Below are 16,209 nucleotides of genomic sequence, written 5' to 3' on the forward strand. Positions count from 1 at the left end.
AGTGTCAGCAGATAAATGTGATTTTATAACTCTATCCCATCCCAAATACTGCACAAAACTTATTTGCTCTTTATCTGAAATTTACATTTAACTGGGTATTTTAAATAACAAGTTTCAGCCGGGTGGTGGCACATGCCTTTAATCCCAGTACTTGGGAGGCAGAGACAGGAGGATCTCTGTGAGTTCAAGACCAGCCTGATCTAATGGGCTAGTTCCAGGACAGCTAGGACTGTTATGCAGAGAAATCCTGTCTCAAAAAAAAAAAAAAAAAAAAAGTTCCATTTTTTTTTTAAATGTGTGTGTAGTGCAGAGTGCTTTTCCTGCGTATATGAATACTTAGGAAGTCCAGCTGTGAGCTGCCGTGTGGGTGCTGAGAGTCAAACGGGCCTCCTGAAGAGCAGCCAGTACTCTTACCCTCTGAGCCATTTCTCCAGCCCGCTGGTCGTATTTTTCATTATTGTCTTCTTATATCAAACTACGCTTTATTTCTTTTTGAAAATGATTCAGCAGATAGTGGTGGCACACACCTTCAATCCCAGCACTCAGGAGGCAGGAACAAGGTCAGCCCGCTCTGCGAGTTCCAGGACAGCCAGGACTGCACAGAGAAACCCTGCCTTGACAAAACAAAAACCACTCCCTCCAAAAGAAAGAAAATGATTCTTCCACATTGTACTTTGATCATTACCACGCCCCCCCCCCATACACACACATTATCCTCTTAGTCTCTTCCTGCCGACCAAACCTCTTCCCATCAAGACCCTTCCTACTCTGGCTTGCTTAGAGCCCCAGTGGGGAGTTCCTGGGCCACAACTGCCTCAAGCTCCCCAGAGACTGGCTGGCCTCACGTGTTCGGTCCTTGTCCACAATGGAATGTTGATGAACCCAGCCTTGTACAGGTGACCACTGTTGCTGTTGGGAAGGTGTGCACCATGCCATCCATACCCAGAAGGTCACATGACTTCACAGCTCTCCTCCCTGGTCTCTAGCTCCCACATCTTTTCCCACCCCTCTCTTCCAAATGTTCTTTGAACAATGGCAGCCATAATACAGATGCTCTGTAGGGTTTAATAGTCACTTATTTTGAACACTTTGACCAGTGGTGATTGTATTAATCATTACTCGTAAGAAAAGCAGCTGAAGTCAGCACTAATCTATAGATCTAGATACTTAGAAGGCAGTTTGATATCATGTCCATTTAGCAGAACAGCAGTAGTAGGTTATCCACTAGGTCCAGCGACCTCTCCATCCGTGGACTTTTGACCAGGTTTACAGTAGGCGTGAACTCCCCCTATGGAGTGGGCCTCAAATCCTGTCAAAAAGCAGTTGGCTGCCCCCATAACAGTCAGAGCATCACTGCTGTGCAAGTATCTTGCCAAGCAGGTTGATACAGTAGCTCGTGTGGTTCAATGCTGAGTACCACAGATGAGTTTTCTCCCCCAGTAGCCTGCTTAGCACCCTCCGGCATTATCAAAGTTAACCAGCAAGGAGGAAGCTTCCAGCTCAGTTCTGGCCTGGTTTCTCTATATCTTGTAACCAAAGAGTATGGTGTCTCCAGCAACCGGGTCTCATCATCTGGTTAGGCAACCAAGCACTGGCTTTGGCAGGCGGTCGGCACTAGGGGACTCTCAGCCCGGGTAGCCTCCGACCTCCCCAAGATGGCGCCAGCCTCTGCCACCAGCCTCCCCCGGGGGCGGTGGCTGGGTGGTGAGCGGCGATTGGGCCTCGCGGCGAGGGGGCGGGACCGGAAGTTGTTCTCCGCGGGTCGCGGGTCCTCAGCTGGGCACCCACCCGGGAATGTGGAGAGCTGGCAGCATGTCGGCGGAGCTGGGAGTCGGGTTCGCGCTGCGGGCGGTGAACGAGCGAGTCCAGCAGAGCGTGGCACGGCGGCCGCGGGTGAGGACGGGCTGAGGGGGACAACTGCGCGGGGCCGGGTGTCACAGTGACGCAGAAGGGGGTCCCGAAGGGGCGGGGGCTCGCGAGGTTTCCTCAGCGCCCTGGCCTTGAGGCTGGGGCTTCCTGGAGGTTGGCTTGGCTGGAGAGAAGGTGCTCACTTGAGGGAAAGTGACTCGCCATTTGCCGTTCCCGTCGCCACGGTACTAGAGCCCTCAAAGGGTCACATCCACCCGCGATCACGTGCTTTGCGGCGGAGACCCGTGGTCAAGGTGCGAGACTTGGCAAGGCCTTGCCGCCACGGAGTAGCGGGGAGCTGTCAGGCGCCCAGTCACAAGCATTTTTAATTTTCGTATTGGTTGTTTTGTCCCCTGTTGGACTTCTTATTAGACCAGAGTTAGTTATCTGCCTTTCTCCGTGCAAACTAAGCTTCGTTGTGTGGTGAGACAGAAAAGAAAAGAAAAGCCCTCTCTGGTCTAGTATTTATGGTCTCAGACTTCAAAATGATGCCTGAAGACACAGTCTTTTCTTAACTGATGTCTAGACGTTAAACAAGTCCTGTTAACTTCTCTTGCCCTCGGTTTCCTTATTGCTGAAAGAAATAAGACGACCCTGGGAGCTCTTACCTCTTTCGTGGTAACAGTATTCTGTTTCTCCAAAGATAAATCTAGCGGGGCATGGTGGCACACGCCTTTAATCCCAGCCCTCAGAGGGCAGAGGCAGGCAACTCTCTGTGAGTTCGAGACCAGCCTGGTCTAAAAGAAAGTGAGTTCCAGGACAGCCAAAGATAGACAGAGAAACCCTATCTTGGAAGAGAGGGGGGGGGGGAGAGGAGAGAAAGGTCTTAGGAGTTCCCTGATGCACCTCGCTGGGAGGTTCTTAGGAAATTAGGCCTGCTTGTATCAGGAAGCTTTGTCCTGGAAGCCTTCAGTTCATCAGTGTGATCCCAGGAACTAGACACAGTCCATGAGAGCCGGATGACCCAGTCCCTTAGAAGGAAGCAACAAGAGACTCTGTGATAATTAATGTGACTTCTCTGAGTCCTTGAGAATACCGCGGTTCAGTGAAAGTCTCAGAAATGGCCGGTACGTGAAGATAGCTGTGTGAGGATCCCTGCGCTGAAAGCAGGGAAACCCTGCATTTTATGTAACAGATGTGAGAACAGTGTGGATGAATCAAATCCTGAACACAGAATTGTTGGTGTCCTGTTGTCAGCGCCTGTTGGTTGAATCATAGGTTGACCAGTACATTGTATGCCTTTACTTCCAGTCAAGCCCCTGTCGGAATGAAAGCAAGCGGTTTTTTTTTAATAATTATGTTTTAATAAATTACATTTAGGAATGAGTTTCTAAACTGTTGACTTTGTGGTGCAGGAAGCCTGGAGTAACCTCCCTGCTTAATAGGTTGCTGCCTTCCCTTAATGAACTGGTTCTGTTGCATTTTGTTTTAGCTATTGTTTGTATGTTTGTGGGGCTGGAGATACAACTCAGAGATTCACAATGCTAAGCAGACCCTCTGCCGTTGCCACTGTAACTGTATCCTCCACCCTATAAAGTGATTCACAGACATGTGTTATATGGGCGTATATACAAGTGCCTGCCTTGCCTGTGAGCGCACCCGGGTGGATGAGTGATGTACAAGTGCACATGCCCGTGCATACGTGGAAACCAGAGGTCAATGTCATCATCTTTCTCTATCACTCTCTGTTTTATATTTTGAGTCCTTGAACCTGGCGCTAGCTAGCCAGCAAGCAAGCCCCAAGGATCCACCTGTCTTGGCCCCCACTCCAATGGGGTTACAGACAGGTGGCTCTGCCCCTGTCTTTTATATGGAGGTTGGGGTCGAAACTTAGGTACTTGCCTTTGTATGCCTAGCATTTTACCCACTGGGCTATCTTTTCTGCCTCAGTGCCAAGCTGAGATCTGTGCCAATCTCTTTTATATGGTGTATCTGTCTTTTTTTTGGGGGGGGTTGTTTTTTGAGACAGGGTTTCTCTGTATAGTCCTGGCTGTCCTGGAACTCAACTATGTAGACCAGGATGGCCTTGAAGTCACAGAGATCCGCCTGCCTCTGCCTCCTGAGTGCTGGGATTAAAGGCATGCACCACCACCACCCGACACTACAGGTGTATCTTATTGAAGCAATATTTGCATGCTTGCACTCACGTGGCTCTTTCTCTCTTGGCAGGATCTCCCAGCCATCCAACCCCGGCTAGTGGCAGTCAGCAAAACTAAACCTGCAGACATGGTGATTGAGGCCTATGGCCATGGCCAGCGCACTTTTGGAGAGAACTATGTAAGACACCTCTTATAAAGAGCCCTTGCAGGAGTTGTGACTGCCAGGCTTCTGACTCGTTCTGTTCTTGCTCCTTAGGTTCAGGAACTACTAGAAAAAGCATCAAACCCTACGGTGCGTAGACATGGCAGTGTTGGTTTTGTATAGAAGTCTTAGCTCTTAGCTGAAGGTTTGACCTATGTTGGTGATGGAGTTTTACAGCAGAAAGCTGGGCTAGGGAAAGAAATCATCCACACTTCCCTGGAGCCCCAAATAATTCATAGCTAGCCTTTTTGCCTTTATTCAGACTTTAATATTCTCTTTGTGTCTGTTTATGAATAAAGATTTAGGAGCTCGCCGAGTCTCGGAGATTTGAAAGCTTAAATCAGAGGCTGTAGGATGCAGCCCAGTGGCAGAGTACTTGCCTTGAAAACAAATCACTTTTGTCTCTAATGAATACCTGATAGATACAGGGAGTTGATGGGAACAAGGAAGGGAAACGGCATTAAGTTTGGGTGACTCTCTGGGTTTCCTTGTGTCTCAGTGGGAGACTGGCTGAAGAGGGCAATGGTGGTTCATCGGCCAAGGGATAGGATAGGCGTTAAGGGGCTGAGCTGACAGGGCCTCCGTGGAGTCCATATCAAATGATTCTCTTTTTCTCTTCAGGTTCTGTCTTCCTGTCCTGAGATCAAGTGGCACTTCATTGGCCATTTACAGAAACAGAATGTCAACAAATTGATGGGTAAGACAAAACTCTATCAGTACGAAGACAGTCCTTCCCTGTGACTGTGTAGCTTCTACCACCTTCTGAGGAAGCAGCTCTGAGAACCCTCCTAGCTCACCATTTTGAATAAAACATAGTAAAATAAAAATAAGAATGAAGCATAAGGATTGGGAGGGGGTGTGGCTAAGCAGTAGAGTGTTCCTAGTACTTACAAGGCCCTGAGTCAGTCCACAGCACCATATAAAATAATTTGCTAACTACAGAACTATTTCACCATGTGGTATGTGAGGATTTCAAATAACTTCTCTCGGATATCAAAATTTAGGAACCTGTATTTTTCCCCCTTTTTTGCGGGAGTTAGGGTGAGGCCAATTATGTGTATAGAGGTCCAAGGACAACACAAAGGGTTTGGTTCTCTTTCCATTATGTGGATCCCAGGGATTGAACTCAGGTTGACAGGCTTGGCGGCAGGCACCTTTACACTAAACTGTCTTGTCTCCCCTGGTATCAGCGTTATCAGAGTGCAACTGATAAAAACATATCCAACTACAATAAATTGCGCACATTGAAAGTGTCTGATTTGATAAGTTTTGTCATAGGATTACAACCTTGAAACCATTACAAGAATTAAAGCAGTGGGCACCCATCACCCCAGAGGCTCCTTCCTGTCCTCTTGTCCAGGTGCTCCTTGTCTGTTTCCCTGCTGCAAATTCCATGTTTTAGAATTTTGTGTGAATGCAATTATTTAAAAAAGGAAAAAAAAGTCTCTGATCTCTTATCAGTCCTCATCAGGCATTTGACCTTTGTCATGTTCGTGTGGTTCCTTCATCTTCCTATTCAATAGTATTCCACTGCATAAACATATTACAGTTCCATATTACAATAGTATTCCACTGCATAAACGTATTCTTCATTCACATTGATGATACTTAGTTACCTGTGATTCTGAGGTATTACAAAGAAGCTACTATACTGGATGTGGTGGCACAGCCAGAATTCCCAGCACTCAGGATTAATAAACAAATGTAATAAAAAATAAAAGAAAATTTTCACACTTTATTTTTTCTTCCCCAATTACTTACTATACTATTTCAGAGTTCACTATTTGTTTTCGCTTCTTCTGCAGAGGCAGGCAGAGCTCTGAGGTAGAGGCCACTGGTCTACACAGAGAGTTTCAGGCTAGCCTGCCTCAATAAGATAAAATAGAAGGGGTGGAGAGATGGCTCAGAGGTGAAGAGCACTTTCAGAGGTCCTGGGTTTGATAACCCAGCACCTATATGGCAGCTCACAACTCTCTCTAATCAGGGGATCCAACACCCTCTTCTGGCCTCCTCAGGCACCAGGCACAAACCTGCACAGATCTTCCTGCAGGCAACCCATCTGTATGCCTAAAATAAAAAAGATTTAAAATAAAACTTAAAAAAATTAAGTAAATAAAAATTCCTCCTGTGTATCATTTTGAATTTTTATTTTGTTGGCTGTGTAGGATAGGATGGCCTTGAACTCACCTCCCCCTGCCCTGTCACCCAAATGCTGGGATTATGGGTATGTGCCACCACAATCTTTAGTGGTTTAAATTTGATAGCCATGTAGTGTGAGGTTTGAACATGTAATATACATGTTGACCCTGGTGCCGAAGTAGTTTCAGATAGGCCACCATAAAAACCATACAACAAGGAATTATGGCTAATAAAAGCATAAAATGAGATAGCCATTATAGAATTAGCCCCAAAGGCAGAGAAACAATAAGAAAAGTCAGGCTAGGGAAATTTAAAAACTTGCCCAAGATTAAGCACTAAAGGGTGGCAGGGCTATACCTGGCAGCCAGAATATCACTACCACCACCATCACCAGAGCTCCAGATTGCTGCATGTTTGGACTGAGGTCTGTGTTTGCTTTTGTTGATGTGATGAACTTGGGAAAAGCAACTTGGGAAGAAAGGGGATTTTTGGCTTACACTTCCACATCACTTTCCATCACTGGGGGAAGCCAAGGCAGGAACTGAAGCAGCTACTATGGAGGAATGTTGCCTACTAGCTTGCTCCCCATGGCTCACTCTGCCTACTGTCTTAGACAACCCAGAATGACCTGCCCAGGGATGGCGCAAATCAGTGAGTTGTGCCCTCCCACACCACATCCATCATTAACCAAGAAATGCCCAAGGACATTTGCCTACTTAGGGAGGCATTTTCTCAGTTGAGGCTCTCTCATCCCAGGTGACCCTGGCTTGTATCAAGTTGATAAAAACCACAGCAACTGGTTTTGCCATTCCGAGTGATGTCATTGGCTGTGTCTAACGCCTAATTTGTCAACTATCAGAGTTTGGTATCTGATACATGCCAATCTGGAGGAGGGATGTTTGTTTTTGCTAGCAGCTTGAGTCTTCAGATTACATGGAAGAAATAATTTACTGTCTTTATCTTCTAATTCTTTCCTCCACTTTGGAACAATTCAGATAATGTAACTTCTCATTATACACCATCCTGTGAATAATTCTTCGTTTGTTTGTTTGTTTGTTTATTTTTGCTTTTGTTTTGTTTAAACAGAGTCTGACTCTAACCCAGGTTGGCCTGGAACTTATTTACTCTATAACCCAGGCTGGCCTGGAACTTACTCTATAACTGGCCTAGGACTTATGGTGTTCCTCCTGCCTCATCCTGAATGCTGGGACTGCAGACATGAACCGCAGCATACCCTGCAAGATGCCTGACAGTTGCGTGCTCGGTTCTAGCTATTTTTATTATCCTATAAATATTCTTCTCTTTGTTCCAGAGCATAATTTACATTTTGCCAGAACAATTTGATCCCTTTTAGGGTTTGGGATTTTTGTTTATTTGGTTGATTGGATTTTCGTGATAGGGTTTCTATGAGTAACTCTGGCTGTCCTGAAACTCTCTCTGTAGACCAGGCTAGCCTCAAACAGAGAGATCTATCTCTGCCTCCCAGGGCTGGGATTGAAGGTGTATGCCACCAATACCCAGCTTTAGGTCTTGCTCTTGATATTAGTTAGTGTATAACCAGGCCAGAGCTGAGTTTAGGATTAATTATTACAATGCCAAGGCTTAGTCGTCCTTTACATCCTGACCAGTTCTCCACGTCCTTTGTGAAGCCCAGGCCTTTTCTCCTAACCTGTAACTTCCTCGCATGCGTGCACATGTCAGTGCTCCCCTGAACAGCCCATTCAGATCAGCGGTTCACTGAGCACAGCTCTGTCTTCACTCATAGTCTGCAGAGAGCCCTGGCCCTTATTTATTACGCATACAGTGTTCTGCTGGCGTATACTTGCCAGCAGAGGGCACCAGATCTCATTTCAGATGGTTGTGAGCCACCATGTAGTTGCTGGGACCTCTGGAAAAGCAGCCAATGCTCGCTCTCAACCTCTGAGCCATCTCTCCAGCTCCCCACCCCCACCCCTACCCCTTGGGCTAGTTTACAAGACAAGAGGAAGGTTGACCAGATGGCCCAGGGAGTGAAAGCACTTTTGAACAAGCCTGACATTCATGAGTTTGAACTGCCAGTTCCACAGTGGAAAAAAAGAACCAGCTCCCATAAGTTGTCCCCTGACCTCCATACATGAACTACGGCACACACATACATCATATACATATGATAATAGAATCCGGTTCCTGTACTTTTTTTTTCTCCCAGGACTGGGCCCCTCACATGCTAGTCAAATTTTCTGCCACTAAACTATTTCCCTGTCCCTTTTTCAAAGTTTGAGTTAGGCTGAGTTACTTAGGCTAGAGTTGAACTCATTTTGTAGTCCAGGTAGGCCTTTTGCCTCATCCTCCCAAGGAACCGGGATTTTACAAGCCTATGCTGCCAACCCTAGCCTGAGAAGTCTGTGTTTTTGGTAGAAAGTTTCATTTAGCCCTGTTTGGCCTCAGTCTCATTGTATAAACTGAAGATGACGTGGAGTCTGTGGTTCTTCTGCCCCAGCTTCATAAATGCTGGGACTACCAGCATGCAAAAAAAGAAATAAAACAAGAAAAAACAACCTAGTGAGGCCCTGATTTAGTTATTTTTCTGTCTCTGTGATCAAATTCAATGAACAAAATGAACTTAAGGAAAACATTGATATTGGCCTGTAGTCCATCGTGATGGAGGAGGCGTGGCAGCAGGAGTAGGACACTGGCTGATCACACTTTCTTCCACACCAAGGAAGCAGAGGGAGAGAGAACAAAGTGTGAAGAGACTCTAAAAGCCCCCGCTCCATGGTGTACTTCCTCTATCAAGTCTCTCCCTCCTAAACGTTCTATAATAGTCCCAAACAGCACCTTCAACTGGTGACCAAGTGTTCAAACACTTGAGCCATGGGGGACATCTTCCATTAGACCACCACGAGCCCTATCTCACAAAAAACAAAAACACAAATAGTGAAGGCTGAGGGTGTGTGAGGCACCGCTCTCATGCACAAGGCTCAGGTTCAGTCTTCACCGTGGAAGAGGGAAAAAGGAAAAGGATGGAGGGCAGGAAAGTAGTTAGCCAGCACCGAGAAGGTTTCTGTGCTCAGTGCAGTAAGCTGCTGGGGTCGCGTCACGGTCCTTTGTGGCTTTGATAACCTCACTGTCTGCCCCAGCATCCAGTAAGTGCTATTCTGTGTCCTTGTCAAGTAGAAGACCCGTCCCAGGAAGTTTAGGAACATGATCTCCTTCCCGGCTAGCATGTCAGCCTTTGGATGCCTCTGTTCTCTGTCATTTGGCCCGGTTCACTCAGTTTGAACTGAGGCATAGTTAAATCAGACCTGCTATTCAGAATCTCAGCAGCTTCTGAAAGTGCTCTCCACACAGAAGCAGCCTGATCGTGGTGTGTTAGTGTTTCCCTTATCCACCTTTGCTGCTGAGATGGGGCTTGTCTGCCTTTGAACTTCACATCTAGAAAACTCTCTTGTTCATCTTCTTAGCCAATCATAACGTTTAACTGTCCTTTCTTTGCCCGCAGTATCTCCCTCTATGAGATCAAAGGCCTTTTCAGTGCTTCCTCTGGCAACAGGAAAATGAAGCCTGCTCCCTTCTCTTTCTCATTGCAGCTGTCCCCAACCTCTTCATGCTGGAAACCGTGGACTCCGTGAAACTGGCAGACAAGGTGAACAGTTCCTGGCAGAAGAAGGGTTCTCCTGAACGGCTAAAGGTGATGGTCCAGATCAACACCAGTGGAGAGGAGAGTAAGTGACCAGCCCTGACTGTAGATACTAGGTGCCTTAGGTGACTGGAGCTGAGGTGGGGAGTAAGCATCTGATGTGGAGATTGTGGGAGACCCCAGCCTCTCAGCTGCTTTGTCAGCAGTGTGTTGACCCTGGTAGGTGCTGATTTTGAGCAATGATAACTTTGATGTCCTAGCAACCGTCAGAGATCTTTCTCAGTCCCCTCCTGAAAGAGATTGAGAGCTGCATGCATAATGCTCCTTGGGTCTCGGGACAGTCACCCAATGTTCCATGAGGCCAGACTAGAAGAGAACCTGCTGACCCCAGTGAGGGGCTGTCTCGCGGGGCCGGCACAGCTGTGCTGCAGCCGTGAGTCACAGAGGAGCGTGGGCTCAGACATCAGACAGATGAGTGCTCGCGCTCCACCGCTTTCTGTCTTTGGAGCTTTCTGTCAGTTACCTCATCTCTCTGTACCTGAACTCCCTTGTGGGGCAGTGGCATGGGGGGTGCCCCCGTCAAGAGTATAGTGAGGGTTCCGTGCCGTGGTGCAGAACCCTGGACATCCCCTTGCTTGCTCTTTGCTAGGAGTGAATGCGAGGCTTTAGCCTGGAGCCGTCTTATAAGCGCTCACGTGTAGCCGATCCTGGCAGGGAGGAGCCCAGGGCAGGCATGATTTCCAGGTGTGCTCTAGAGTCAGGCTGCCTGGGCTCCCATCTCGGGTTTACAGATCTAGTCTTCTAGCCTTAAAAAGGACTTAGCCTGCCTGCCTCAGTTTCCTTTGGAGGCTGATACTAGAAAGAATACTTGCAGTGACTGTATAAAAGGTAAAGTTTTAGAGCTGGCAGTGTTCAGTAGACTTTAATGGTTACCACAATATATATATTCTCCAGAGTGTCTTTATTATATTTCTTGACAATTAGCTGTGATTTTTCCTAATTAAATCATAGTGAAAATTCCTGACAACTCCATTTAATAAACGGGGGCAAAGGCCAAGCAATATTAATAGTTATTAGACTACATAACATAATTATCTGCTGCAGTTCCTCCAACCCGTCTCAGCTAGTAAGCTAAGCTTTGCAGATACACAGCCCCGAATTTATCATGTGAATATAATTTATTTTTTTGTATTACTATTAATAAATTGGCGAAACCGTACAGATGCCAGGATTAGAAAAAAGTTCTGAGATTCATCTAGGACATTGTCAGTGTGACTACCCCTAATGTTGCAAGACTTATGTTTCTATTTCTGTGATAAAACACCACGACCAAGGCAACTTACAGAGGAGGGGTTTCTTTGGTTTATGGTTCCAGGGGGATAAGGTCCATGGCAGGGGAGCATGGAAGCTGGAACAGAAGGCAAGGGCTCACATCCTAAACCACAGACATGGAGGAGAGGCAGAACTAGGAGTGATACATGGCTTTGAAACTCCCCCAGCCGGCACCATGACATCTGTCCAGCAAGGCCACATCTCCTAGACCTGGCTAAACAGTGCCAACCACTGGGAACAAAGCATTCAGACACAGGCATCTATAGAGGACATTCTCGTTCAAACCACAGCATACTTTTCCTTTTCCATTTCCATTTCCCCAGCCATTCTCAGCGAAAACCTTGTGGGGTACGGCTTAGTGCGTGGAGCCTGTGAATGCAGAGCCCTGGTTCAGTCTCTGGCACTGAAAAAAAAAGCAGAATCCTGCAGTGGAGTAAAAAGAATCTGATCCAAACGTAGACCCGAGTGGAGAGAGGCAGGCATGGAGAACTGCACCTACACAGTCCCTCTGGAGGCTCAGTTACTCCATCAGCTTTCCATCTGAGCCACCTCTGTGTATGGAAGGGATGAAGTCATAGACTTCTTCAGCCTGCTTAAGACATATTGGTATACCCATCCTGTTTCTTTCTGTGCAGGTAAACATGGCCTTCCTCCTTCAGAGACCATAGCCACGGTGGAGCACATTAAGACCAGTTGTCCCAGCCTGGAGTTCGTGGGGCTCATGACCATAGGAAGCTTTGGACATGATCTTAGTCAAGGACCAAACCCAGACTTCCAGGTACTAGGGTCGGGGTGATGCTCTTGTGGGACTGTGTGTGGAGCCTGCTGGTAGGGTGTACCCAGCACGTGCAGCGCCTGTGCTTGATCGCAGTCCCTGTGAGGTGCGGTGACATTACACCAGCTTACAGGGCTGGCTGTGTGGTGTAGGCGGACTGCCAGTCCCCAAATAACCGACATGGAGCCTTAAGATTATAAGTGGTCAGCCAATACTCAGGCTTGTTACTGGCTAACTCTTACATTTAAATTAACCATATTTCTTCAGCTTTGCCGTGTGGTTTGGTCCCTTTTCTCAGTACAGCATGCCCACCTTGTTTCCATTTCTGCTCGCAACTCCTGTGACCCCACCCTTCTTCCCATCATTCTCAGTGTGGTTGTCCCACCTATACTTCCTGCCTGGCTACCAGCCAATCACCTTTTTATTAGCCATAAGAGCAACACATTTTCACAGTGCACAGGATTATTCCACAGTAGTGTGGAACTTCAGGTATCTCCCAGAACACAGCCTGTCAGGTGCACTATTCCAGCCTCTTCCAAACTCCCCTCCGGAGAAAAAGCAAGACCAGGCCCTTAACTTGGTTAAGGCAGTTTTTGGATTAAGCTTTTCCTTCCTCTCTCATAACTGGCAGTTTGCATTTTTATTGCTGTTGGGTTTGTTTTATTTCACTTTGGGTGTTGCTGGTTTTTGTCCCCACTTCTTGAAGTGGAACCCGGGGTCTGGAGCATGCTATGAAAGCATTCTACCCCCCGAGCCACACCCACCCTGGCCCTGGTGATTTTCTTGAAAGTAGGAAACATGGCTAAAGCACTTATAGTAACTTCTGATAATTATTACCCGCCTCAAAATCACGAAGGATAGAATCATCAGAAATGGTTTGAAGCTGGGTGATAGTAGCACACGCCTTTAATCCCAGCACTTGGGATGCAGAGGCAGGAGGCTCTCCCATGAGTTCGAGGCCAGCCTGGTCTACAGAGCAAGTTCCAGGGCAGGCCCCAAAGCTACAGAGAAACCTTGTTTGGGGGGAAAAAGAAAGAAAGAAAGAAAGAAAGAAAGAAAGAAAGAAGGAAGGAAGGAAGGAAGGAAGGAAGGAAGGAAGGAAGGAAGGAAGGAAGGAAGAAAAGAAAAGAGAAAAGAGAAATTTTGGTTTGGTAACTTTCCTTTTGTTTCCATTTTGATGGGTTTTGCTTTCCTTCTATTTTGTTTGTTTTGCTTTGCTTGCTTTGTTTTGGAGACAAGTTACCACCCTGTGTAGCCCAGGCTGGCCTTGAACTCAGGGTTCTCCTACCTGTTCCCAAGGATTATAGGCGAGCAGCACCATACCCAGCAGATTTGGTCATCTTTTGACATCCCAGGGAACAACCAGAATAAAATGGCAACCCTTATGTTCGGTCAGGTGTTACTGCGCCTGCGGCAGGAGCTGTGTGAAAAGCTGGGCATTCCTGTGGAGCAGGTGGAGCTGAGCATGGGCATGTCCGGGGACTTCCAGCATGCTGTAAGTGTCTTTGTCGGGCGGCCGAGAGGGGCAGGGTGGGTCTTACCATAGGCTTTGAATACCTCATCCTAGACACAGTGATTCAACCTTTTTAACATTTATGAAAACTACACTCAAATGCTTAAAACTCAATGTAATCCACTACATGTAACCTGGGGAAAGGCTGAGGTATGGTTCAGGCTTTAATGAATGTGTTCTCCCAGCACCAAAGAAAGGGAAAACTGATTTTCAAAGGTATTTCCTACGTAAGCCCTAGGCATTAGCTCTGGGACCTTTAGTATAAGCCCAGGCAAGTGCCGAGCTAGCAGCTCACTCGCCTGAGTTCCTAGGGTAATGAATAGTAACTGGGCACCGTGCACACGCCTGTAGTCCCAGCACTCGGAAAACAGAGTCAACCGAGCTGCTGTTGAGTTTCAAACCAGTCTGGTACCCCATAAGTCCCATGCAAGCCAAGGCTACAATACTGAGACCCTGTCTTAAAAATAAACAACAAACAAATAAATAAATGCAAAGTTTAAAAAAAAATCCAAGTACAAAATTGTATTTTGGGAGTATCATATACATTACAACAGTGTAAAAATTCTAAACTTTACTTAGGTAACTACTTGTTCTTTCCATTTGGCCAACCCTAGCCCTCGGTCGTGGAGTGCAGGGCGGCTCTTGCTGTACCGCTCTGTCCCACACCACAGTTCCTGCCATCCTTTGTCCCCACATCGATAAACTGCCCGGCCACTGTGCAAGTTTCCTTTCTCTCGACCACTGCCTGAGCAGGGGCCCTGCTCTGGGGACTCCAGAGGGCCTAGCCATCTTCAGCTTGGTCATTCCTTATGCAGCCTCTGGGCACCCAAAACTCTGTACAGCCTCAGCACCAGCTACATTTAATCTTTGAGTCTCTCCTCTGCGCCCTCTTCTCTCCCACAGATTGAAGTGGGATCCACAAACGTCCGGGTAGGAAGCACCATTTTTGGAGAGCGGGATTACTCCAAGAAACCCACCCAAGACAAGACGATAGCAGACCCGAAGGCCTGAGTGCCGGTGGCACAGGAACAGCGAGGCCAGGTCAGCTGAACGATGGACTGTGCACCAGCCTGGGTTTTCCGTCTGGTCCGCATGCTCCCAGTCACACTCTTCTGCGGCCCGGATAGAACGCTGAGGATCACCTGTGCTGATGGACACCACCTGTGCTTCGCCTCGCTGTGGGAGGCTCCATTCAAGCAGTCACTTAGGCTTGAATTTGAGAAGTTCCAAGACTTTAGAACTGACGCCGAGTCAGTAGCCAGGAACCAGACACTGCCAGGAGCACCCCAGCCTCCATGAATGCCTTTCCTGGGGCAGCTTCTGGGTTCCTGGTGTCTGTAATGGAGAAAATCGGGGATTCCCATTTGCCCTTCCACCCTGATAGAGCGCCCTACAGTTGTTCCGACAAGTCCCCACTGAACACTCACTCGCTCCTCTGGAACGGGATGACTTTTGCTGCCCTGGCCAGTGATGCCTCTAGCCACAGCTCCTCTGTGGCACTGACCTGAAATTCCAGGGTAAAGAGCACTCGGGCCTTTCTGACATCCTGCTGAAAAGATGATCCTTGGGGACTATAGTGTTGGAAAGTGAGGGTTTCTTCTCGATCATGATCCTTTTCCGGCTTTAGCAAAGTCTGCCCCCCACTTGGAGACAGACGCCCTTCAACATCAGTTCCAGCGCATGGTTTCCAAGGCCTGACTCACCTTTTCTTCTCTGGGGTCATATTTCCCAGGTGTACTGATCGCACCCCAACACACACACTTTATTTATAAGCCAGAATTTTGCAGCTCTTGATTGTTCGTAATGTAACAAGATCGTCAAAAACCTGGAAGCAGCTGGACATAGTAGCACCTGCCTATAACTTGGCGTTTCGGAGGCACAGGCAGAAAGAACAGGTGCCAAAGGCTAAATAACAGAACAACCTCGGAAGCACAATTCTCCAGTTCCGGTGGGACTGTTTAGTTCCCGATAGATTTTTCTCTTGTTTACGCCAGCCCTTGTCCTTCACTTATTTACCCAGTAACTTCAGAACCTGCTGCTGAATGTAATTTCATAAATTTAAACTTATGGTTCTTGTTGTGTTTCGATCAAAGCTAGTGTGGTATTTCAGAGTCTTCAATACAAACGTGAGCTTGAATTATACCATCTGTGCCAACTGCAGAGTGATTAAAGCTTTATTTTTATGATCCAGTGTCAATGAGTGGATGTAGCAAGGGGGGCATCAGGGCTGATAGGAAGCAGCTGCCTGCGTTCGCTGTCGGGCCTCCTGCCAGCTGGCTCTGGAGAGGCATCTCCTTGAGTCAAAGATGCCGCCAAGGCCATGCCATATATACAAGGAGAGTTCCGAACTTCAAGAGCAAGAAAAAGTCTTCGTAGAGCTTCGTGACATGCCTGTAAACACAACACACGGACGGCGGCAAGTTCTAGACCGGCCAGGGCTACATACCAAGTTTCATGCCACCTGGGCTGTAGAAAGGAGCCTGCCTCCCGCTGCATGAAGTTCTTCTGATTGCCTCTAGGTGGCGACATTGGTTAACCTGAAGAGCACACACACTTGCTCCGTCAGCCTTTTCTCCTACTGGGGACTGTTCAGATTTACTTGCTGTGTGAGTAGAAATGGAG

The 16,209-nt window shown here is 47.4% G+C and overlaps 1 protein-coding gene across 1 annotated transcript; it reads left to right on the forward strand.

Annotated features, from left to right (window-relative positions):
- Positions 1-1,729: 1,729 nt before the first annotated feature.
- Plpbp (pyridoxal phosphate binding protein) lies at positions 1,730-15,773 on the forward strand. Its single transcript, XM_050146700.1, has 8 exons — positions 1,730-1,893; positions 4,078-4,185; positions 4,264-4,299; positions 4,831-4,906; positions 9,918-10,052; positions 11,935-12,077; positions 13,471-13,569; positions 14,491-15,773. The coding sequence occupies exons 1-8, from the start codon at positions 1,795-1,797 to the stop codon at positions 14,596-14,598; spliced, it is 804 nt and encodes a 267-aa protein (XP_050002657.1). The 5' UTR covers positions 1,730-1,794; the 3' UTR covers positions 14,599-15,773.
- Positions 15,774-16,209: the final 436 nt, after the last annotated feature.

The sequence above is a fragment of the Alexandromys fortis genome, unplaced genomic scaffold, assembly GCF_014885135.2.
Source record: "Alexandromys fortis isolate MF-2015 unplaced genomic scaffold, M_Fortis_MF-2015_v1.1 scaffold_55, whole genome shotgun sequence".
In the NCBI taxonomy this organism is placed as follows: Eukaryota; Metazoa; Chordata; class Mammalia; order Rodentia; family Cricetidae; genus Alexandromys; species Alexandromys fortis.